At 37.9% G+C, this 26,433-nt stretch overlaps 1 protein-coding gene across 1 annotated transcript in view; it reads left to right on the top strand.

Annotated features, from left to right (window-relative positions):
• The window catches only part of ZNF277 (zinc finger protein 277), a 102,021-nt gene that overhangs the window by 45,590 nt on the left and 29,998 nt on the right, over nucleotides 1–26,433 (top strand). Inside the window, exons 2-4 of the mRNA XM_023737031.1 lie at nucleotides 9,396–9,597; nucleotides 18,737–18,825; nucleotides 19,100–19,182. Of these exons, the coding sequence (XP_023592799.1) occupies nucleotides 9,396–9,597; nucleotides 18,737–18,825; nucleotides 19,100–19,182 (374 nt within the window). The remainder of the gene's footprint in view (nucleotides 1–9,395; nucleotides 9,598–18,736; nucleotides 18,826–19,099; nucleotides 19,183–26,433) is intronic.

Below are 26,433 nucleotides of genomic sequence, written 5' to 3'. Positions count from 1 at the left end.
AGAGGGTTGATATGTTGTGGGGTTGTTAACCAATGTCATAAAACAACATGTGTACTACTGTTTCATGAGAAACTATTTGTTCTGGAAGCCTTCACCTGAAGTACAATAAAAATAAATAAAGAAATAAATAAATAAGAATTAGAAGTACCACATTTGTTATGTAGTACTTTTGAAAGTCCATATTTATTAATGTGTTTTTCTGTGCCTCAAAAAGATTATTCTTTGCTCTGTCATAAGGGCAAAACTACTTATTATACTGAAAAATTATTCATATTAATGAATTAAGACATTAAACACTCCAAAGTAGAACAATGCCCTAAAATAAAAAGATGATATAGCTATTTAATTTTGTAAATAGAGTTATATTAGTCCCACAACTCAGAAATTTATGGTTCTGTCAAAAGCACTAATTATACTTAATAGGGAGTACCAGACAGGTAATTTACAAGTTTCTAGTTGCCAACCTATTTCATTAAAATATTGACTAGGCTACTCATTCCCAAATAATTGCCTGTCAAATGAAGTCAGTTAAATTAGGTTAAACCCAACCTTTTGGATGCACTGTGAAATTTTCACTGGGCACCATTTATTTAGAAAGCATAAGGCAGGCCAATAACAAATCATATCTTTCTGAGTCAGAGTTTACCATCTCCCTTCCATGGCATCTTTTTCATCCACTTGCCATCGAGTCGACCTGCCTTATGATGACCCCACATGTGTCAGAGTAGAACCGTGCTCCGTAGAATTGAGTAAGTAAGAGCGGTCATCATTCTGCTTTGTTTCCCATTTCTGCCAAAGACTTTTGGTCCTTTGTTACTTTGTCCCTCTTGTCAGGACCACCAGCATTATTTGCAGTAGATTATTCTGGTTAATTAAATTTATGACTAACTGAGGTTAAAATTGTAATGGCTTTTTTGTTTATGTTTAGCTTTACTGTTGAAAAATCATTATACGTTTATATTCCGAAATCCCTAATGTCTGCCCCCTGACTACTTCTGCCCTCTACTGGTGGAAAGGAGATAAAGTCAAGGGTTTAAGTCCCATTCGTGGTATATACATAGGAGCTGTGGTGGCGCGGTGGTTAAGCACTTGGTTAAACCAAAAGGTCGTTGGTTCAAGCCTACCAGCAGCTCCACAGGAGAAAGATGTGGTAGTCTGCTTCTGTAAAGATTTACAGCCTTGGAAACCCTATGGGGTAGTTCTCCTCTGTCTTACGGGGTCACTATGAGTTGGAATTGACTCTATGGAAATGGGTTAGTGGTACATTATACTTTGTAGAATAAAATATATACATATCCAGCCTTAAGTTCCACTTAGAGCCTACCATGCTAGTCCTGGCCATATAAAGTAAGAACTTGTAGTAGTTTTACATTTAAATGCTCTGAAGTATCTTTCATAGCATAGAGTAAGAGTAATAGAGGAAATTAATATCTTTGATATGGAAGAATATTTAATTATATAACATAGTGTATAGCCCTTTGTCCTTCAACATTTCATTTCCTTTTGGATTCTGAATCTCTGATTGGCAGTAAACATTAGAGCTAGATAACATATTTCTAGAGAACTGAATATACTCAACCGTGTATGTTTTAAACCATATTTTATAGCAGTAGCAATCTTGTCTTAAGTATGAGGAATTCAGATACACAAATAAATCAATCATTTATCATATGAATAAACAGGTATTGGTTTTTATGCATTTAGTTTTTCTTCCTGGGATTTATTTTCCTCCAAAATGTCATAAGTATATATTTCAAACAGTTACTGCTTCCACATTATTATTACTACTGCATTATCAAAGCAGGCAGTCTTCTTTATTGAATAGATTAAGGTAAGAAGTATAATGTATAAACCAGAAACATACACAATCTGTAGCCAAAAAAATGAAACCAATTTACCATTTACATTTAAAAAAAAAGATTTCTTGCTTTTGCAGCAAAGTTGCCAGAGAAAGGAAACTTGACCATAGTATATTTAGTAGAAGGTAGTTTTAAATATAAGAAATGCCACGTGGAAGCCAGAATTTTGGATTTTGCAGTGCTTTGCTAGTATAATATGGGAAAGGAGCTTTATTGGCATTATCTCATTGGCCATGCCAACCAAACCAAACCTACTGCCGTCAAGTCAATTTCAAGTCATAGTGTCCTCACAGGTTTTCTGAGGCTGTAAATCTCCATGGAAGCAGACTGCAACATGTTTCTTCTGCAAAGCCGCTGGTGGCTTCAGACCACTGACCTTTTGGTTAGCAGTTGGTTGCTTTAACCACTGCGCCACAAGTGTCATTAGCTGTGCAGTCCACCCGTAATATGGACAGGAAGTCAAGTCATTTTTACAAGAGGTCTACCCCTAGTCTTCTATGTAGTTTGCTCCTGAGCTCCATTTTTCAGTGGCTCCTGAGTTGCTTGAGAATTTTCTAGGAAAAAAACCTAACTTTCCAGCCTATCCCGTGAGAATTTCTTGGAGATGTGTGAGAAGGGAGTTTCTGGGTGTTTCTAGAAAGGTTGGATATGTTAATAGCTTTAATGTTGCAGTAGTATAGTTGCCACAGATTCTCCTCATCCAAACCCTTCCTATCTCATGTTTGCTGTTGCTTATGCATACATATGAACTGGACAAACCTGCATCAGTGGAAATGATTAGATGGTGGTAGATCCTACAGAGGTTAATACCAAAAACAGTTTTTCTGTATAAAATGGAGAACGTAAAAGGGAAAATCTCTGGGGAGCAGGAGAGTTGTTAATCCTGATTCTGTGTGATAAAATCTGTTGCCTTTTCTTAAATAAATATTTACAGTAGACAGGAGGCAGTAATCTGGCCCTATTAAGGAAGCCGCTCTCTACAATGCATATCCCCAAAGAGAAGAACCTTTCATATTGTCTTTTAGTAAATTCCTAAATTTGTATAAAAGGTAACATTTTACTTCCAGGAACAGTAATCCAAAGGGTTAACTTCAGTAGTGGAAATTTCAGGCACTGATAACCAGACTTAAAAATCAGCTTTGCCAGAGGGTTTGCGTGTAGTTTCTATATTATACCCTATATAATTATTGCCTGTTCTATCTTCAGGCCATCTCCTTCTGCTCTGGCTGAAAAGTGAGAATATTTAAACTCTACTCAGAATGGTGATGAATTAAGTTTTTTAATTGCTTGAAATCTTAACGTAAGGGCACTACTCATACACGCATACGGACACTCTCACGATGAATTAAAATGTTGAACAAATGATAGAAAAATATTGTGTAAAAGACAGGATGCATAATTTTTAAAGTTTTTTGGGTCCCCAGAACCCTTTAAGAATCTATTAAATCAAAAGACTTTCTTCCCTGAAGAAGTCACATATACATAATTTTGAATACAGTTCCAGGATGTTCATTGAACTTCACAGACCTCAGAGTCTATGAATCACCTAAGTACCTGTAGACCCCAGATTAAGAACTTCTGCACTAATTAGGTCTGTGCTGTCCAGTACGATAGCTACAATAGCCACATGTGACTGTTTACATTTCTACTGACTTATTTCTTTCCTCTCCACCCCTTAGCCCTTGGTTTATATAGACAACTTGGCATATGTTGACTTGTATTATGGTTATTAGTACACTTGTTTCATATTTTCCTCTGGACTGAAAACTTCTTTGGGATACGAATGTTATACTCATCATCTTTGTATTTTTGATAGTTTTCTCAGTCATCTAGTGCTGCTATAACAGAAATACCACAAGTGCATGGCTTTAACAAAGAGAAGTTTATTCTCTCACAGTGCAGTAGGCTACAAGTCCAAATTCAGGGCGTCAGCTCCAAGGGAACACTTTCTCTGTTGGCTCTGGAGAAAGGTTCATGTCATCAAACTTCTCTTCGTCTGGGAGCGTCTCTGCACAGGAACCTCAGGTCCAAAGGACGCACTCTGCTCCCAGCACTGCTTTCTTGGTGGTATGAGGTTCCCATGTGTCTCTGCTCGCTTCTCTCATTTATATCTCAAAAGAGATTGGATTAAGACAGTACCTAATCTTGTGAGCCTCATCAGTATAACCTCATCGTAGTGATAGAGTTTACAACACATAAGGAAATCACATCAGATTATCAGATTACAAAATGGTACACAATTATACAATACTGGGAATCATGACCCAGCCAAGTTGACAGATATTTTTGGGGGACACAATTCAATCCATGACAGTAGGACCTAACAGACCTTCTGCACAGTACCTGTTGCTGTCAAGTCAATTCCGACTCATAGTGACCCTCTAGGATAGAGTAGAACTGCCCTATAGGGTTTCCAAGCAGCAGCTGGTGGATTCGAACTGCCAACTTTTTATTTAGCAGCCGAGCTCTTAACCACTGCGCCACCTGGGCTCCTCTGGATAGTACGCACTCAATTTAAAAATAGTAAATTTAATGAACATTGTACATCTTAAAAGTCAAGACTTAGAAAGTGACCAAATAAAATTGTTCTTGCTTTATTTCTTTCTCTTCTAATTTTGTCTCTACAGTCACATTGAGAAACTCATCCGATACGTGCTTTTTATTAAAGAAAACCTTGAGTAAAGAAAAAACCATTCATAATATCCAGTTATTGTTCTCTTTGTATAATTTCTTGCAAACCTGTACCTGTATGTATGTATATGTATGTATATGTTTGTTTCTTTGTGTTTTGTAGGTATTATATGCAGTTCATTTGGATTAGGCTCTTTTCAGTTCATATCAGATGTTCTGTTCAGTTTTTCACCATTGTCTTCAGAATTGCCAGTTTAGTAAATGCATATTATTCTACAGCACAGATGTGCCATATTTTATAGAAATAATTTTCACTTACATGACATCTAGGTTGTCACTATTGCTTTATAGGTGAGCTTGTAATAAATGTTTCATAGCTTTTTGCTTGTGTTAAATTAGCTCCTTAAATTCTCAAGCTTGGGTTTATTAGGTTTTAAGGCATAAATGTGTTTGTGACCCTGTTTTCATGCCAAGAGAAAATGACAGAACTGCCAACTATGGTCTGAGGGTACTAATCCAGCACAGCTTCATCAGCAGCTTCAACATGGTATTGAGGATTTGTAACAAAGATAATTTATTTAAGTTCATTCCCCCGTATTCCCCGACTCTTAGGAGTATAGTAAATTAATCTTTTAAATATTTGGCCTCAACAATTTTTAAAATGACCTGTTAGCCCTGGGGTGATTAAGAAATGGCCAACAGCAACTCAGAAGATTAGATAGGAACCTTAGGGGGGCAGTAAGTTTATGTTAATAGGGGAGGAGCAACTCAAAAAAGGAGGATGAGATTGGTCGCACAACTCGAACAATGTAATCAGTGTCACTGAATTGTACATGTAGAAACTGTTGAATTGGTGTATGTTCTGCTGTGTGTATTCTCAATAACAACAACAAAAATAAAATAAATTATAAAAAGAAAAGGCCTTATAGTCTTACTCTGAACTTTGAAGATAATTTCTATAGATTGTGGCTAAAAAAGACTAGACCCAGTCTTTTCCATTTTCCAAATGCATCTGCAAAGATCACACACTTAGAAATCAAAGAGCCAACTCATTTAGAAGGAGAAGGCCATTTCTTAGTGAAAAAGAGAAGTACCCTCAAGAAATAGAAAATACAGCTACCCTTTTGGAATTTAAAATCTCAGAATAAAATCAGCACATAAGAAATGAGATTCACTAGCCCTTGCAGTCCTATCAAAAGATAAAATGTTTGTTCACTTAGCGAACAGGCCCTAAAAATATTATCCAGACTTGATAAAATATTAAAGAAAGCTGTAATCAAATAAATTATACTAATATAAATAAAGAACAAATGTAAAATAAATGTTTACTTTGGAGACTAGGAGTTTGTTTCCAGCATTTTCCAAATTTAAAAAGCAAAAATGCCCTGCCAACCTTGATACTCTGATTTTTATGATGGTTATCAGCTAATCAGATTATCAGAGTGTCATGACAGTAGCAACTAAACCAGTTTCATCTAGATTGGGCATATTACCACATTACTGGGTTTTTTAGTTATTTTTCAGAGTTTAAATGGTCACATAGTGTTAGTGTGCAAAGCAAATTATCGGGACTTAAAGGAGAAATGATGTGTGAGGTGTTCTGCAGTCTCCTGACAGGCTGAAAAGTTTCTCATCAATTCATTGCTGATGTGTTTTTGGGTTTTTTTTTCCTCTCATCTGACTTAAGGAGGACAGGAACCTCAGAGGCTTCTTGTTTTTCTATCAAAGCACCAGCAGCCTTGATCTACTTGACAAATAGGTATATTATGAATTTATGATTTGTGTTCTCTAGATAGAACCTTGCAACTGAAAGTGCGGCTTGTGGATGGATGGACTGGCATCAACTGGGAACTGAGACATGCAAAATTTCAAGTCTCCTTCCTCCCCCACCGCCAATCATCTACTTTGTGTAGTCCTGTCCTTTTCTAAGTCTCAGTTCTGTCATCGGGAAGATAAGGGTTATCATAAAAACCCATTGCCATCGAGTCCATTCCGATTCATAGCGACTCTATAGGACAGAGTAGAACTGCCCCATAGGGTTTCCAAGGAGCAGCTGGTGGATTCAAACTGTCGACCTTTCGGTTAGCAGCTGCTACCAAATAAGGTAATTAGGATTAATTGAGAAAACACCCTAAAGCACTTGGTGGTTGTTTACAAATACTTACTGCCAACAGTCAGTTCTGACTCAGTGACCCCATAGGGTTTCCAAGGCTGTAAATCTCTACGGAAGCAGACTGCCGCATCTTTCTCCCGTGGAGCTGCTGGTGGTTTGGAGCCGCTGGTGGTTTCCAACTGCCAGCCTTTCAATTAGCAGTCGATCGCTTTAACCATTGCACCACCCGGGCTCCTTTATTTACAAATAAAACCGAAAAAAACCAAACCCATTGCCATTGATTCTATTCTGACTCATAGCGACCCTATAGGACGTAGTAGAACTGCCCCATAGAGTTTCCAAGGAGCACCTGGTGGATTCGAACTGCCAACGTTTTGGTTAGCAGCCGTGCCTCTTAACCACTACGCCACCAGGGTTTCCTTATTTGCAAATAGCACCCAATAAATGTTAGTTCCTACTATTGGTGTTGATTATTAATACAATATGCTTATTTTCTGCAGTCAAGCAAAACGAATATGCAGATATCTCAGTCTAATTGTGGGAGAAGGGTATAATATAGTACTTGTTATTTTCCTAGATGGAAGGTAATGTTTACTAATGTTACCTTTATTTAGAGTATGCTGCCTTGCATTGTCATGTGCTAGTGAACGTAAAATATAGAATTTCATAAGAATATTACTTACCTCTCTTCCCCCATCCTATTTTTCACATACAAGCCTAAATTCCTCAAATTGTGCAGAATTTAATCTGCAACTGAAGAACAACAGAATTCCAGAGCTCCTTGATTCCATTACCTAATTTAATAAATTTTAAAAAAACAAAAAAAAAAAACGTTGCCATCGAGTTGATTCCAACTCATGGTAACCCCTTGTGTTACAGAGTAGAGCTTTTCTGTAGGGTTTTCTTGGCTGTAATCTTTACAGAAGCAGATCACCAGGCTTTTCTTCTGCAGTGCCACTAGGCAGGTTCAAACTGCCAGTCTTTAGGTTAGTAGACAAGAGCAAATCATTTGCACCACCCAGGAATCTCAGTTTAATAAATACATTATAATAATTGGTAATACACCAATTTTGTTAATCATGCTTCTAAAATGCTTATATATTTTAAATATTCTCCCTGCTGTAATGTATACCTTGTCTGTTTTCCCCTTCTCTGGTATTAATAAATAATTTTATGAAACGAAGATAAACAGTTTGGTTTAGCATACTGTACTATATATGCAGAGTATGTATGAGCGATGTTAAAGGTCACTTACTATGGAGCACCTTCCCTCTCCAGCTCAGTTAGGTGACTCCCCCATCCCTGTGCACTTGTAAACCCAATACATTCTCTATCATCACACTTTATACTTTTAACTTATTTGTATCTTCAGAAAAATTGTAAGCACTTTGACATTAAGGACTACGTCATGCAACATTGAACAGGAGAGACCAGCACTCAGTAGACATGCAGTGAATTTTTGTTGAGTGAGTGAGTGAGTGCTGCCCCTGGCTCTTACATCATTCATCTGTTTCTTAGACCATGATCAGCAGTGTACCAGTGACCGAATCAGTGAGTCAATTAATTATTCAGTTGTCCAATTAAGAAGGCCCTAAGAAATAAGATAAAATAAGATTTAAAAAAAATAAAAACAGAAGAATTAATAATAATTCCAAAGACTATTGTGGAATAGCTGTCTTTGTTTCTGAGGAAGCTTCCCTGCCATTCCTGAGATGCCAGATGTCCTTCCTTGGTTGCCTGGTTAAGGAGCCCTGATGGCACGACAGGTAAGCACTCAGCTACTAACTGAAAGGTGGGCAGTTCGAACCCACCCAGCAGCTCTGTGGGAGAAAATCCTGGCAATCTGTAAAGATTACAGCCTAGAAAACCCTACTGTGTCACATAGGGTCACTATGAGTTGAAAATCAACTGGATGGCACCTAACAACAAGCTGCCTGGTTACTAACTAGTTAATAGCCTGCATAAGGTGGCAGGCCTGGCGTTCCTCCCTAGCAGATTGCAGAGAGCTCCTAACACCCAGCTATAGTTTAAGGCCATGAATTCAGAGCTATAAACCTTACAGACCTCATGTCTTAAAGATACTGTAAATGGTGTTAGGGAAAGTAATAGCACAAATAGGAAAAATGTTTACCCGTGTATGTCTAGTAAATGAGCATTCATCCCTTTGTTCACAAGAGCCTCAATTAGATACATAATTGTGCAATAAGCAAATGATAGATGCAAATTAACAGAAAACAGCCACCTGGGCCACCCAGCACAAGCCATGTCATCCCAATGTGACAGCTATCTTCTTTACATGTGACAAATAATCAGAAATAGGACGAGTTTGCAGGTGCAACAGGAAGCAGCTTAAAAGACTGGCCTGGCATCATCTGTAGACTCAAAATATACCATTTGCTTTCCTTAGTGTGATGACTGTCCTCCATAGGTCACAATCGGGCCTTAGAGCCTTCACCCAGTGTATTGCAGCCTTCCCTCTCCAAGTACCCCCGGAATTGCTGCCATTGGCCAGTGTCCAAGAAGAAGGCTTGAACAGCTGCCCTGACAAATGGGTTTCACCCATTCAGGCTAGCAAATGAGGGAGTTTGAGCTGCTTTGCAATACTCTCTGCCACTGGGCTGGGGAAGCTGTTTAAGATGATGATAATAAAGTATACTACTTTCTGGCACTCTGTATTTTTCTTTTTGGAGATAGGTAAATATCTTTAGGATCCTTTTAATGCAGGAGGTGAGAAATCATCCTTCTAAAGAGTTGGTTTCAGCTTTTCTTTTTTTCTGTTTTGTCTCCCTCAGACAGTAAGGATTATATCCTGGAGCCACTTTCCCTGCCAGAAAGTCCAGGTGGCATCACCACTTTAGAACGTTCTCCAACTGTGCCTTGTATTTTCTGTGAAGAACATTTTCCTGTGGCTGAACAAGACAAACTTCTGAAGCACATGATTATTGAGCATAAGATTGTCATAGCTGATGTCAAGTTGGTTGCTGATTTCCAAAGGTAAATTTCTTTTTTGCCCATGAAAGAATTAAATTTAGTATTCCTTAGAGGAGTGGCATAATTTATATATAATTCCTATACAGATGTGAAAATTCATATTCTTTTTCAGATTTCTCCATAGACTTTTCTTTAAATCTTTCCACTCTTTTGCCTTCTTGAGTGTATCCATTGTGTTTGAGAATGTCACATACTGTCACATTTCCTACAGATTCTGGAAACAGCAACTGTCAGTAGAGTAGATAATATTCCCTTTGCCAGCATTCCATGGGTTTGTCAATATTGTAGATCTCTTTCAGATTGTTCTTTTCATGTTTCAGACCAAAGGCATTCTCCAATTGAATGAGTCCTTCCAGCTATTTCAGAGCACACTTGGTACCAAAGGGCAGTGTTTGGGGATGGGGTCCTTGGAGCCTTTCAAACCGAAATGGTATTGCTCAAACAGCTCTCGGTTTAAGTGTTGTAATGAGATTGATAACCAGACAAAACTGAATCATTCAGCAAGCCGAAGGAATATAAGAGTAGGGAGTTACTGATATCAATGACAGTGAGAGGAAGAGGGAGAAGAAGATAGAGGTGAGTGTTTGAGGAACTGCCAAAATTGGACATGTGTAAAAAGTTCTTTTTGCATGGACCTATACAGCCAGGGCCTAAAATGAGCTAGACTCCTACTTACAAGCACCTGACTTAGAGTGATCCGTACTGACAGACGACTAACATAGGTAATTATTCCTTCTTTCCCAGTTTGTTATCTCTGGAAGTGGTTGTTCAAGAGAAACACCTTCTCTTAGGCAGCTGTAATGGAGAGAAGTTGTGTTCATGTCATTATTGATTAGAACTTGGAAAGCATTTTCCCATAGAAGCAACATCATGGTGGCTACTGGCTTGGTATAGTTACTAAAAGCATACATTTTGGTATTTCTGGTTAGGTCCTGTTTTGAGGTGTTCAGTTCTAATTTCCCTACAAAACATTAGAATAGCCCAGACTGTAATATCCCTGCATCTAAATCCTATGTCCAAGACTACATCATTCCTAACAACTTCTTCCTTAAAATAGGTCTTGCAAAGCAACAAGCTGTATTATTAAGAGTGGGCTGTGAATCCAGGCAGTCCTAGGTTTGAATGCAGGCTTGACAACTTCTTAACTATCTGTCTAACCAGCAAGTTACTTAACTATTCTAAGCACTAGTTTCCTCATCTATAAAATAGGAGCAACCTGGCGCTCATGAATTTGTTGAGGATTATATAAAACAAGGTGTTCATAGTACCTGCTAGTGCCTGAGACATAGTATGTACCCAATAAATGGTAGATAAAATTTTAACTATATTTTGATTCCACTGATATATTTGAAACCTTAGTTTTCTGCAGTTATAGCTTGAGTTTTCAGTAGACATTTTTGCTAGTCTGAAAACCTAATTATTATTTAAGTTAAAATTTAACTTTTGAGAAAATCTCATTCAGGGTTCTAAATAATCTAAATTTTTAGAAAGGTTATTTTTAAGTTGTAATAGCCAGAATACCCCCAGGGGTAACACTGACTATTCTCTAGCCTTGGCCTCTACCTTCATGCCCTTCTCAACCACCTAGCACCAATAATGAGTATCTGCTCTGTGCCGTCTGTTTTTTGTCCCCTTATATCCACTCAGCGTTGCTGTTTTTTAGTAGACTTAGGTGCTGCCTGGTCAGGGAGCAGAGATGAAATAGAGTAGGGTCGGCGGGTTATATGAATGATATATGCCACCAACTGGTAGAATAAACTAATTCCTTACATACTTTGAGACGAGGCAGTCATGCTTCTCATTCCCATTCGTTATTTATTTTTAATTTAAAGTGTGTGTGTGTCTAGGTAAGTGTAAAGTGTTTGTGTGTGTTGTAGAAGTATTCTTGGAGCTTTCTCATAGGTGATTCCTAGTTATATGTAGTCAGATATGTTGATTTTGTTTGTTTTAGATACTTCTTAAGGTAAAGATCTTCTAACTATTTCCTGATTCAGATTACCACTGCCAGAACTATTAAATGGGTTATTCTTTTATAAGTCTTGTATTACTCAGCTTTTCTCTGATGTGAAACTATTTTTTTATTCTGTTTCATCATATAAATGCAAATTCTTTTTGGGAATTTTAGAAAAATACGATCCTCTACCAGTGATAATTGAGTAATGTTAAGTGGTTCTCCTGCTTCTGCTTCCCAAATATATGAGGAATGTCTGAATCAGAGTTTGAGTTTTCTCCTTTGTGCTTGTATATGTTAAGTAGCTGTATTTGTACTACTCAGTCTCCCTATTTTTATCACTGATATTGATCTCATCAATGGTATGTAGGCAGGAAAATAAAACATTATTTACTAGGTCTCAGGGCTGGGGAGCCAAGAATTAAATGTTGGGATTAGTCACCCTTTAAATGCAGTAATGTAATAAAAGTGAATGCTTCAATTAAAAAGAAAAAGATACATATCTGATACAAGTGTGTAGTTAACATGCACTTTATATTTGGAAACCTAGATTTTCCTTGTCAGCTATCCACTTAATAAAATAAAATTTTTTATCCTCGAGAAGTAACCCAAACCAACCAAACCCATTGCCATCGAGTCAGTTCTGACTCATAGCGACCCTACAGGACAGGGTAGAACTGCCCCACAGAGTTTCCAAGGAGCACCTGGTGGATTCATACTGCTGACCTTCTGGTTAGCGGCCATAACTCTTAACCACTATGCAACCAGGGTTTCCTCAAGAAGTAAAGATGTGGTTAATTCAGATTGACCAGGAATGTATCTGAGTAAACTCTATTGATTTTAAATACCTGTCTATATATCCAGTCTCCTGTAGATAATACCCTCCTATTATTTAGGGAAACTAAAAATTGTTCTTCTCCAAAACAATACAAGTATTGACTGATGTTTGTGATCAGAGTTAAGTTGGAATATTCTCAATGTCATAGGACTTTTTTCCGACTTCAGAGGAGGAGTTACTTTTAGTTTCACATATTTCCAACAGACTCAGCCTTTCAAAATCAATTCATGGACCAGGCCTTTTGATAGCTAGACTAAAAGGTTTTCCTCTTTAACCTTAGCATTTTAAAGGGGTGGGAGTGGACAGGAGGAAATAAGCAAGAAAGCCATTGGCTTGGGTGAATTCACTCAGAGCTTCTTTACAGGTTGAATAATTCTTTTATGCATAATTTCTCAGAATGGAGTCGTTGCTTTCAAATACAGTAATAGTAAAGATGATAAATAATAGATAAGAGATGAGCTAACCTTACGCTTTACAAGAAGTAAGCTATAAGCTTTCATGTTAAATATGTTTGACCTTTTCTTTATTGAAACAAAGTGACAATAAAACTTCCTGAAGCAGAGAGAATAAAACAAAAATAAAAATCTTTCTTTTACCCCATTCAACATAGTTATTTATACTATTTCCTAACTTTATTCAGTCGATAAAATTGCTCTAGAAGATATGTTAAAAACTCCTTAATTCTTGCCCCCTCTATATTGAATTCCACCTATTCAGTTCCACTTAATTAACAACCATAGCTCAATTTTCTGTGCCTTTAAGTTCACCAGTTACAGCGGGGACCTGAGCAGGCAAGATGTTGATTTTTGTGAGACGTGATTTTTTTGTGAGAAAATTCTGTGAGATGTGAATTCTGTGAAGAAAAAAAAAAAGATTTACTGATGACCTAGTAATTACTTTTATGGCTTTTTAATAAAGAATGAAATGCTTTGGTAGCTGTCATCCAAATAGAGTTCATGCCACATATGATTTCTTGGTGGCCTTTATATATTGAGTAGCTGCAACTGTAGCTTTGAATAAACTAGAGAAGTAGGAAAAATGAGAAAGAAAAGTATTAAATGATCCCTTTACCTTGAAAAATATATTTTAGTGAATGAAAAAAAAAAAAAAGCCACAAGAAGCATGTAATGAAGATCTGCTGTCTTTAAGCTATCACTGAATTGAATACAATTTTTCTGAATGCCTCTACCAGTCACAGCGGAATGTACATATCGACACCTCTTCATTTTAATTATAAACTAAGAAGAGCACTGTTATGTGTTTAACTAGAATGCATCTTAACTCATTTAGATTCAAGTCAAATATATATTGCAATTGAGGTTTTTTTGTATACTATACTACAGTAAGAGACACTATACATTTGTATATTTAAATTGTATAGTGAATTGTGGTTATATTTTGCTTTTGTAACAGATTTTTCTCTTTGATTTTGTTGCTATCCAACCTTTGATCAGGAAGAGAACACGCAAGGGACGGCTTTGTTCCTGTCCTATTACCTGCTTTGTCCCCCTTTCCTCAGAAGCCAGTCTCACAGTATCTCAGTGATGTTCCTATAGGTGGTATCTGAAAAAATATCATTAGTTCCAAAATTTATTACTACTTGTTCATGGAGCAAAAAAATAACCTTTAACCAATGTAAAGGACTACCATATTGTGAGCATTTAGCAGTGTCTTCTCAGCCTTCATCCTATGGAGAACCAAACCTGTTGTCATTGAGTCAATTCTGACTCATAGCAAGACTGTAGGACAGAATAGAACTGCGCCATAGGGTTTCCACGGAGCGGCTGGTGGATTCGAACTGCCCTCCTTTTGGTTAGCAGCCGAGCTATTTTTTTTTCTTTTTTTTAATTGTACTTTAGATGAAGGTTTACAGAATAAACTAGCTTCTCATTACAAAGTTAGTATACATATTGTTTTGTGACATTGGTTACCAACCCCACCCCATGACATGTAAACACTCTCCTTTCTCAACCTTGAGTTCCTTATTACCAGCTTTCCTGCCCTCTCCTGCCTTCTAGTCCTTGCCCCTGGGCTAGTGTGCCCGTTTAGTCTCATTTTGTTTTATGGGCCTGTCTGATCTTTGGCTGAAAGGTGAACCTCAGGAGTGACTACATTACTGAGCTAAAAGGATGTCCGGGGTCCATACTGTTAGGGTTTCTCCAGTCTCTGTCAGGCTAGTAAATGTGGTCTTTTTTTGTGAGTTAGAATTTTTTTCTACATTTTTCTCCAGCGCTGTCTGGGATCTTCTATTGTGATCCTTATCAGAGCAGTCAGTGGTGGTAGCTGGGCACCATCTAGTTGTGCTGGACTCAGTCTGGTGGAGGCCATGGTAGTTGTGGTCCATTAGTCCTTTGGACTAGCCTTTCCCTTGTGTCTTTGGTTTTCTTCATTCTCCCTTAGCAACCGAGCTCTTAACCACTGCACCAGCAGGGCTCTCATCCTATGGAAGGCCCCAAAAGCCCCCTAACTATTTGGAGAAAGTAACTGAGATTCTACTAGACAGAATCTCCCCATGATCTTAAGTCAATTGATGTTAGTTATCACTTCCTCTGTGCCTAGCACTTTGCAGTAAATACTAGTAGAAATAAATATATGGTGTCATCCTTCTTGTCAGAGATCCCAAACATGAAAGTCCTTGGAGACTGAGATTCATTGACTCTTGGAAGCAAGGCTTTGTTATCTCTGCAGGGGTGTTTGTTTATATTTCTTATCTAGTCAAGCGATTTCAAATCAGTGGCCCCAAAGAGCTGGTAACTACTTTCAGTGCTCACGAAGGAAGTTAGGAGCAGTTCAGACTGAAGGCTACAGTTAGGTAGTGTGCTTTTCTGGAAAGGATGGGCATGCCCTCTCCCTTTAGACTTCAGTTCTGAAGTTGTTTCTGCTTTGTCAAAGAGCATTGTATATGACCTCCTTGGTCTCTGAGGAGAAAAAAATAATGCTTCAAGTATTCATTAGAACTATAATTCTGGGGGCTTTTTCCTGTCCCTACCTTCCTTTTACTTCAATTCTTGTGCAGCTTGGTCCTTACATGATAGTTGAAGCATGTGTAGAGGACTGAGTTTGGCTTTGGAGCCGGAGAGATCAAGGTCAGATCCCAATTCTGACATTCTAATTGTGTGACCTTGGGCAAGTAAGGATTTATAAGTGGTATCTGCTAATTGTCATCATTGTTGTCATGATCAGCACCCTAGTCTTCTGCCACCTTGGCCATCTGTACTTGCCCTCTGATTCAGACTATCATATTAACTATTTTGATTTGCTCAGGAAATGTTACTGTTGTTATTTTAGATACCAGTATTTCTCTGTAGTAAACATAGATTCTTTACTACCTTAGTCTTATCTAAATGTGACACTTTTTCTTATGATAATAACTAAACCCATTGTTGTTGAGTTGATTCTGACTCATAGAGTCCCTATAGGACAGAGGAGAACTGCACCGTAGGGTTTCCAAGGCTGTAATCTTTACGGAAGCAGGCTGCCACATCTTTTTCCCACAGAGCTGCTAGTGGGTTGGAACTGCCGACCTTTCATTTAGCAGCTGAGCAGTTAACCACTGCGCCACCAGAACTTCTATATAATAATAACTACCATTCATTAAATACCTAGGCTGTTGGACTCTGCTTGACATGCTTTGTAACTCATTAACAATTGATTTTGCAAACAAGCAAACTGAGTTTCAGAAAGGTTAAGTAACTTTAAATTCAGATTCATCTCTATTGTCTTCAGGGGTGATAAAGTCAATTATTAATACCTCAACTATGAGGGTTGACCATACTCTTAATTTAAAAAGCGAAACTGCTGCTAGCAGAAGATTTGTACAGATAAGAGAAGACCAGTATTGACTCTTCATTATTCAGTCAATGATAATTGAAAAGACAGTCTGATCATTAGGATCCAAGCTCTTACCTTGTTATCTGCTTGATGTAGTTTCGCACAAGTACTTTTCTAAGTCTGTGAACATTTTCCAGACTAGGCAGCCTGTGTATTCAAGAAGTTGTTACTGCCTTTGAACAGGCTGTAGACCCAAACTGGAACTAATATAGGGCTGACCACTGTTCTCAGTTTTGTCCAGAAGATATTGCCCAGATGGTCCTCAGTGGAGTGGTAGCTGGGAGTGGTGAGCCTCCACTTGGTGTATTCTTGGGGTAGCCATAAGAGAACTCAAGAGAGAGCTTAGCCCTCCTGTCTTTTGAAATCAGTTATCTCCGTACCTGGTTCTGTCATATAAACTGTATTAGTTCTGAAAATTGCTGTCTATATATTTTAATTTGGAAGAACAATCCATATTCTACTCTTAACATCCCTAATACAAGTTCTTCTTTCCTGTCACGACTTTGAAATAGAAGATGTGCTGAGAGGAGAATAAGAAAAGGGGTTGGAAATGTCATTTTTATTCTCTTGGAGTCTTCTTTGGCCTTTTCTTTCTCTCTCTTCCCCTCTCCCCCTGGAGCAAAAGAAAGAGCTAGTAGGGAATGGAGAAGTGGAGAATATAAGAGTACCTGTCAGAGCCCTGGTAGTGCTAATGGTTGAGAGTTTGGCTGCTTAACCGAAATGTTGGCAGTTTGAATCCACCAGTTGCTCCTTGGAAACCCTGTGGGGCAGTTCTCTGTGCTATAGGGTCACTATGAGTATACGGTTGCTATAAGTTGGAATCGACCCAATGGCAATGGGTTTTTTTTGGGGGGGTGGGGGGTGGTTTGTGTAGGATACTGAGTTGTGGAGGGTGCTGAAGCTGGTCTTGAGTGGCCAAGGGAATAATGTTTCATCCTTTTGTAGGTACTTCTCCTTTTTTCTTTTCCCCTCTACTTTGATGGATCTGATATGCGCTTGCCTTCTGTTCTGATCTTCTAATATGGAAACCAGTGAACTAGCTATAGAATCAGGATGCATCATTTATAGTATTTGAGGCCAAGCTGGAGCCTGAGATCTGTGATTCTCAGATCTCTTAAGATAAGGTCCAGTGCTGTCCTGTAAGGAAAAGTTCCTCTCATTAATAGCCCAATCAGGATTGACAATATGGTTGGACGTGAGACGAAAGGACTAAACATGTGGTTCTATTTTCATATATTAGTTTACTTCCTTTCCTTACGTATTCTGTACGCACTCAGTGTTGTCATCCATTTATATCAGCTCATGTCATGGTTCTCTCTCTCTCTCAGACCTCTCCTCAACCACAGATCTAGAGCTTTTTTTTTTTTTTTAAATACATGAATACCTGAGATAGCACCATAAAGTTTGGTCATTGAGAAATTAATGTTAAGAAAAGGGGAATAAAAAGGAGCCAAAATCTTGGGAGTTAGGAACTATTTAGAGTATCTTACAGGAATTTTCAAATGCTCGTCTGCCTCTTAGAAACATCTATTGTAAACCTAATATGTGCTAGTTGCAATATCAAGCCATTTAAAATGTCCAACTTCCTACTCTTGCTGTTCACTGTATCCATTTCAGTAAGTCCCAGCTCTTCTACAGGGCTTTAGTTCTTTGTTGTTTCTTTTTTTTTAATCCATCAGTTGTGTAGCCTGATGAATTGTCAACTATAGAGTCAACCTTTCCATTTCCTTTCTCCCCATGAAAGAGACCACATTTGCTTCTTGGCACTGTTTGACAAATGAGAATGCAACTGCCAATATGAATCTTATTAGATAAGTGGAAAGATGAACAGATCTTTGAGTCCTGTCATTTTATTCCCTCTTCCATTGGAATTGCACACCTGGGTGTTATGCTTTGCTTTCAGATTTAGCTAGTGTACTTCTCCTAACTCTGCTCATTAGATACAAGAATTATAACCTCGATTATTTTTCCCAAGGCTAAATTTGCCTTGTTTCAGACACATTGTGGATGGACATACAGACTTTTTCTGTCTTGTTATAGATATTGAATTTAGACTGGTTGTGTTAGTCTTCTGACCTCTGTTTTTGTTTTTTTTGTTATTTGTTTTTTGTTTTTTGATAAGTTAGATAATCACTCAGCTTTCTCTTTATTGGAGAATAAATGACATAGCCTGTTTAATATTTGTTGGGTTTTAAATTCACAGAAACTTAGCTGCCATTTCAGAAAAACTTGATTATCACATAAAAATAATTCATTTTAACTTTCCCATATGTCTGTTTATTGAATCCAGGGTTAGTAAAATGTAATCATTTCCATGCCATTGCAGGGTAATTTTATTTCATTAAATATTTATTTCAATTTATATAATATTCTACCATCTTCCTGTTCACAAACTCTAGCAGTTGTTAGTCAACATTTTGTTTTTTGCTTTGAGATAATTAAATGTTCTTATAAAATCTTATCATTCTAAAGAAAGTGTGTATTGAGTCCTCTCACCATCCTTCCTTTTTAATTGCCTTAAGGTACGTTTTGTATTGGAGGAAAAGGTTCACTGAGCAGCCCATCACAGATTTTTGTAGTGTGATAAGAATCAATTCCACAGCTCCACCTGGTAAGTGCACATCTTGGCTACCGTCTTTCCCCTACAATCCAAGAATTTAAACAAATAATCTTACTGTCTTAATTACAGTTGCTCTCACTTTCATAATAGCTAAAATGAAATTGCTGTATTTATCTTGCCTAACTGGAATAAAGCTAAAACAGAACTATACCCCAGAAGAGATCCTAATACACAAACACACACACACACAAAGGAATAGATCCTTCTGGAAAAAAAAAAAAGATAAATAACCTTTTTCTCATTTATTTTCCTAATCTCTCAACAGAAGAACAAGACAATTATTTTTTGTTATGTGACGTTTTACCAGAAGATAGACTTCTTAGAGAGGAGCTTCAGAAACAAAGACTGGTAAGAATTGTTTTAAAGGGTGAACAGTGTTGAAAATACTTACAAAATTATTTGTTATTGTTGGTCTTTTTTCTTTTTTTTTGTTCTTTTACTTTTTGTTAGGGAAGCTTTCAAACATGCACAAAAGAGGTGACAATACATAAAGATTTTAAAACAGAAAAAGTATACAGTTGACTAAAGATTAAAGCATTTTTTGTAAAAAATCAGAGGGAATTTTAGGCTTTGTGTTGCTTCCTGGATTATCTTTAAATAACAAGAGAGCTTCACGTTTTAGTAATTTTAGCTGCCTGACACATGCTAGGGTTCAGCAGTCGTGGAAAAATGCCCTCAGCTAAAATTGAGTTGAATTGATTAACCTTTTTCCCCCTCTTCACTGGAATGCGCTATGCACTAGTACTTCTTTTATTCCCGCTTATGAATTAAGCATATGATTTGATCAACATAGTAGCCTTTCTCATTTTCAGGCTTAACTATAAACAAACTAATTGGAAAACGTCAGCATCTATAGTCTTTAAAGGAGATAGCAGCATATACAAGACTGAAAATTTTTATTTTTGTAAGTGAACCATAAATTGATTAATTTTGTGAAGTTATTAACTTTGTTTAAAAGCATGCAGTTTCCCATTATTAGTGATTTAAGTCTTCCTTGTGTCTCTGTTGTTGTTAGGTGCTGTCGAATCATTTCCTACTCAGAGCAACCTTATGTACAACAGAATGAAACACTGTCCAGGCCTGCGCCATCCTCACAATCATTGCTATCTTTGAGCCCATTGTTGCAGCTACTGTATCAGTCCATCTTGTTGAGGGTCTTCCTCTTTTTTGCTTTCCTAAGCATGATGTCCTCTTCGAGGGACTGATGACTCCCGATAACATGTCCAAAGTATGTGAGACGAAGTCTCGCCATCCTTTCTTCTAAGGAGCATTCTGGCTGTACTTCTTCCAAGACAGATTTGTTCCTTCTTCTGACAGTCCATAGTATATTCAATATTCTTCGCCAACACAATGATTCAAAGGCATCAGTTCTTCGGTCTTCCTTATTCATTGTCCAGGTTTCACATGCACATGACACATTGCCATCGAGTCGATTCCAACTCATAGCGACCCTATAGGACAGAGTAGAACTGCCCCATAGAGTTTTCAAGGAGCGCCTGGTGGATTCGAACTGCCAGCCTTTTGGTTAACAGCCATAGCTCTTAACTACTATGCCACCAGGGTTTCCACATGCACATGAGGTGATTAAAAACACCATGGCTTGGGGCAGGTGCAGCTTCGTCCTCAAAGTGACATCCTTGTGTCTTTGGACTTGGCTAAATATGTTTGTTATGAGAGAGCTGTAATTTAAATGTTTTTACTAAACCCTCAAGAGATCTAGGAGGAAAATAAATCCTATCTACCATGGTTATATGATTTGAGAATGTCCCCTGAAGCTCATTTTGTTTTGTAAGGATCACAAATGATTATTTCTCCTAGTAAAGAGAGATGATATTGTTGAATATTGACTTATACCTAAAAAAATGATGCTTTTCCTATAACAACAAATCCAGTAAAGCATCAGGACTTCCAGCATTTCTCTTCTCTCCCTATAGCAGTTCTTTATGAAATATACAAAACAAGTGTGAATTTATTGTCGTATATTGTGAATTCGTACTTATTCAAAATTTTTTATTTCCAAGAGTTTTCTCATTCTTGCTTATACTTTCCTTAATAAAGAATGATCAAACCATCATAATCCTACTTCCCCCAAGGATTCCTTCATAAGGGCTCAAAACCTTACTATGTCAGCCATTGCTATTCCTCAGGACTCTAAATCTTTATTACATGTCTGCAGATAGACTCAAGTCCCTGGAAATATCTGTCTACATCTATAAAATTTAGATGGCCTTTTTACCTACTGTACAGTCTGTTTACGTGTGTTTTGTCGACTGTGCAAGGGCATTCAACTGTGTGGATCATAACAAATTATGGATAACATTGCGAAGAATGGGAATTCCACAACACTTAATTGTGCTCATAAGGAACCTGTACATAGATCAAGAGACAGTCGTTCAGACAGAACAAGGGGATACTGCATGGCTTAAAGTCAGAAAAGACATACCTCAGGGTTGTATCCTTTCACCATACCTATTCAGTCTGTACGCTGAGCAAACAATCCGAGAAGCTGGACTATATGGAGAAGAATGCCACATCAGGATTGGAGGAAGATTTATTAACAACCTGCGTTATGCAGATGACACAGCCTTGCTTGCTGAAAGTGAAGAGCACTTGAAGCACTTACTCATGAAGATCAAAGACCACAACCTTCAGTATGGATTATACATTGTGTTAGTCATCTAGTGGTGCTGTAACAGAAATACCACAAGTGGACGGCTTTAACAAAGAGAAATTTATTCTGTCACGGTCTTTTAGGCTAGAAGTCCGAGTTCAGGACACCGGCTCCAGGGGTAGTCTTTCTCTCTCTGTTGGCTCTGGAAGCAGGTACTTGTCATCAGTCTTCCCTTGGTCTGGGAGCATCTCAGTGCAAGAACCTCAGGTTGCAAACCGGCACTGCTCTCTTGGTGGTATGAGGTCCCCATATCTCTCTGCTCGCTTCTTTCTTTTATATTTCAGAAGAGATTGGCTTAAGACACTGTCTAATCTGGTAGATCTCATCAGTATAACTGCCACTAATCCATCTTATTACATCATAGTGATAGGATTTACTCCACATAGGGAAATCATATCAGATGACAAAATGGTAGACAGTCATACAATACTGGGAATCATGACTTAGCCAAGTCAACAGATATTTTGGGGGGGACACAATTCAATCCATGATACACCCAACATAAAGAAAACAAAAATCCTCACAACTGGACCAATAAGCAACATCACGATAAACAGAGAAAAGATTGAAGTTGTCAAGGATTTCATTTTACTTGGATCCACAATAAACATAGAAGCAGCGGTCAGGAAATCAGAAGACGCATTGCATTGGGCAAATCTGCTGCAAAAGGCCTCTTTGAAGTGTTGAAAAGCAAAGATGTTACCTTGAAAGACTAAGGTGCACCTGACCCAAGCCATGGTGTTTCACTTGTCTCCTATGCATGTGAAAGCTGGACATTGAATAAGGAAGACCGAAGAAGAATTGAAGCCTTTGAATTGTGGTGTTGGGGAAGAATAGTGAATATACCATAGACTGCCAAAAGAATGAACTAATCTGCCTTGGAAGAAGTACTATCAGAATGGTCCTTAGAAGCAAGGATGGCAAGACTATGTCTCACATACTTTGGACATGTTATCAGGAAAGAACAGTCCCTGGAGAAGGATATCATGCTTGGTAGAGGGTCAGCGAAAAAGAGGAAGACCCTCAACAAGATGGATTGACACAGTGGCTGCAACTATGGGCTCAAGCATAACAACAATTGTGAGGATGGTGTAAGACTGGGCAGTGTTTCTTTCTGTTGTACATAGGGTCACTGTGAGTCGGAATTGACACAACAGCACCAAATAACAACAACAACAGTCTGGTGAGGTAATAGGTTTGATGTAAGTGAGCAGTATTAAAGAAACAAAATATAGTAAAAGCATAATCTATATGCATTTATTGAATTCCTTCTTAATTAGATGCTTGTACAAAGAAGTTCAAGGTGTGGCTCATATCATGGAAGAGTGTAGTCTAGTTAGAGAAAACAACCAAATATGTTTTCTTAATTAGGTAATGGAGATGATAGAATCTATCTTGTAGGACTTGTGATGATTAAATGAGATAAGACATGTAATACACTCAATAAATGTTAGCCAACAACACAGTTATCAATGAGAAGGATTCGGGTAGTTGGAGAGTTATAGAGAAGGGAGGAAAAATGCATATGGATCCAGATGTTCAAGATATATTCAGGAAAATTGAGTTGAAGTAGTCTGGTTGAGGTAGAAAGTTTTTTATGCGGAGGAGTATGAGGTAAATGGAGCTACACTGTGGAAATCCTTCAGTGCCAGGAACGATTGATTTCACACTGCTAAAGATCCATTCATGTCCCCTCATTGCCCTTAAGAGTAACATTAAGAAGTGATGGTATTCACTGAAAATACAATGAAGTATTCTTTAAAAAGAAAAAAAAAAAAAGGATGGTAAATGTGGCTGTGCAAAAATCCATTTAAAGCTGGCAAATCCTGGAAAACAGCATGCTAAACAGGAAATGTGGAAAGGAGCTAACAGTTAACTTCATGCCAGCCATATGCCATGCCTTGTGTTAGGTCCTTGCTTCATAGCTCTCCTGTGAGGTAGTGTTAAATGTCATTCTGTTGATGAGGAAAATGTGACATAGAAAGATTAGTTTGTCCAGGATCACATAGTGAATGAGAAACAGAGCTGCAGGTTTAACCAAATGTGCCTGATGCTTGCCTTTCTGCGCCACCAGCACTCCTTAAGTGGCAATGGGCATATAACCCAGTCCATGTTTGAGTGAACTTAGCTCAGTGTTCGTAGGATCTCCAATCAATTCCAAGAGGGAGAACCCTCAAATTAGACTTCCAGGTGGCATTTGCCCTCCTGATCTGCATTAATGATGACTTGCACATTTATCATTCTTTAATGTTTATGCTCTCATTTGGAACTGTAAGTAAAGCATTTAGTTGAAGTACCTTGGTATGGTTTGCTCTTAGTTCAAAATGACTTTGTAACTTCTTCGAGGGCAGGAATTATGTCTTATACTTTAATATCGTCCCATAGCACTCAGTATAGTATGAAGTTCATGTTGATATTTTTCCCCATTCCCCATTTTTTAAATCATTCCTGTTTTTATAACCACGGAAGTGGTTTTCAGAGTGGTTAGAGGCATATAGAGTCTAAACGGTCCGCCTACAGTCACATAACATGTTAGTAGCAGATTTAATCCTAGAACCATATTTTTTTTTTCCACTTTGTTCTAGATGTCACTGTTTCCATGACATTTGTGAGATTTCTGTGTTTGCAGTTTTCTTTTTGAGGGGTTTGATTCCTACTTGACGCTTCTTTGAATTTTCTCATCTGCACTCTGAAGGGAACTACAGAATTAGGAAAGGTTCCTGAGTGTATGAATAGCTTGTACACCTTCCTTCTTTTAGCTTCCTTCTTGGAAAAAAAAAAAAAAAGATTTCCCTTTATCTTTCTGCGTTATTCTCTTATTTCTGATCAGTCTGGCTTAATCTCCTTTAGTGGCTCTCTTCCCTCTTTTTTTCTTCTTAAATATGTATGTTTCCTAAGGTCTTGTCCCCAGTGGCATGCAATTCGTGGCGTGCATTCCCATAGCTACCACTGCTATGCTGATGGCTTAACTTCTGGTGCCATCAAAATAGGCACTCAGAGTAAGTATCTATTGATTGAGTACGTCTACAGCTTTCATCTTGGCTCACCTCATATCTAAATTTCTGCATGTTAAACTTTTCCGTATGGATTTTTGGTCAGTACTTTATATGTCTAAAATGGAATTTAGTTTTTCCACTGATAAAGCTTGTGATTTGCTTGTTCTCCTTTTTTATATATAATACCACCACCATTCTCCTAGTTTCTCAGTCTGGAAATTTCTAGAATCAACTTTAACTGTTAACTCATTCCATTTCCTTACCATTGCACCACCAGCACTCCTTAAATGGCAATGGGCATATAACCCAGTCCATGTCTGAGTGAACTTAGCTCAGTGTTCGTAGGATTTCGTAGGGTTTCCTTAAGTCATTTGTCACAGTTCTTAAATATTCTGTTTTGTTTTCTTCATTCATTTTTTTCTCTTTGCTTTTCAGTTTGGGAAGAGTCTGTTGACAAATCTTCAAGCTCGTTGATTCTTTCCTTGTCCAGGTCAAGTGTATTGATAAGTCCATCAAAGGCAGTCTTCATTTCTGTTACAGTGTTTTTGATTTCTGGCATTTCCTCTGATTCTTACATTATCCATCTGTTTTGCATGTTGCCCACTTTGGCGGTTCAGACCCAACAACCAGTCATTTGGAGAAAGATGTGGCAGTCTGTTTCCGTGAAGATCACAGCCCTGGAAACCCTATAGGACAGTTCCACCCTGTTCTGTAGAGTTGCTATGAGTCGGAATTGACTCGATGCCAATGGGTTTGATTTTTTTTTTTTTTTAAATATGGGAGCTCTGTTGATGTGATAATAAGATTTGAGGGGAGAGGGAGGATTCCCTAGTCCTATGATTAAGTTTCAGTCTTTTAGTGAGCCAGTGCCCCTGAGCTGTGACCTTCACACATGCTTCTCAGCATTACCGTCCCCACTTAGGTGAGAAAGGCAGGCTAGAGAGGGCCGGAGTTGGGTATTACCCTTCCTCAAAGTTGGTTAGGCTCAGGTAAAATAGTTTTCCTTGATGGCTCACCTTTGTTAAGGAAAAAAAATGAATAACAAAAGTGCTTTGGAGTTATTTCAAAATGATTACTTTTCCCCTCCTGCCAGAAGCACAAGGAAGTTTTTCTCCACTCTTTCTCCTGAAGACGTGGTGGGACTCAAGGAGGTAAAACTCTCCTGGAGATTTTAACTCTCAAGCTAGTCCAGATTCAGACTCCGGCAATTATTCAGTTACCCTCTAAGTTTTCCTACCAGTTGCTGGCTCCAACAGCGACTCCTCTTCCTAGTAAGCTGTGATTCTCCATACTGGCCTGTCTCTCCAGTTTTCAGGGTAATGGTTTGCCCTGTGACCTCGATTCTCTGATGGATCTAAGAAGTGTTGTTGCTTTTCAGTTTGTTCTGCTTTTTTTTTATTGTGAGATTGTGAGTGATGACTTCCAGGTTCTTTACCAAGGATTGGAAACTAATAACTATTATTATAAATGTCAGTTTGAGAGGTCATCCATGACAACAATAAACATTTTATGAAGATTTTAACATATATAGCACTTTGATTTTCTGGAGAGAAACAGTGTTCTTTTGTAAGACTACTTCATATAATCCCCCCACAATAAAATAGCAACAAAATGAAATTGCATATCTTCCACTAAGAAGATTTTCTTAATCATGCCAGTTTTCTTTATAGAGTTTAGAGACTTAGTAAAAAAGGATCAGATTACTTTATATCAGTCACCTCAAAGTAAAAAAATCAATTTACATTTATACTGTTCTTACATAAGCCATAGCTTGTAGTACAAGTTCTAGTATTGCATCTAGAGTAATTATTTCCCAAAAATAAAAATAGTGTTTCCCACTAACTGTAACATTGTTATTAACAATGTAACAGAGATCAAGTTAGCTAGAATGACCACTGAGTGATTTTAACTTTTAGATTAATATTTTCATTC

The sequence above is a fragment of the Trichechus manatus genome, unplaced genomic scaffold, assembly GCF_000243295.1.
Source record: "Trichechus manatus latirostris isolate Lorelei unplaced genomic scaffold, TriManLat1.0 scaffold00096, whole genome shotgun sequence".
NCBI lineage: Eukaryota > Metazoa > Chordata > Mammalia > Sirenia > Trichechidae > Trichechus > Trichechus manatus.
Note: the sequence above shows the minus strand (reverse complement) of the source record. Positions and strands in the feature narration are given on the sequence as shown.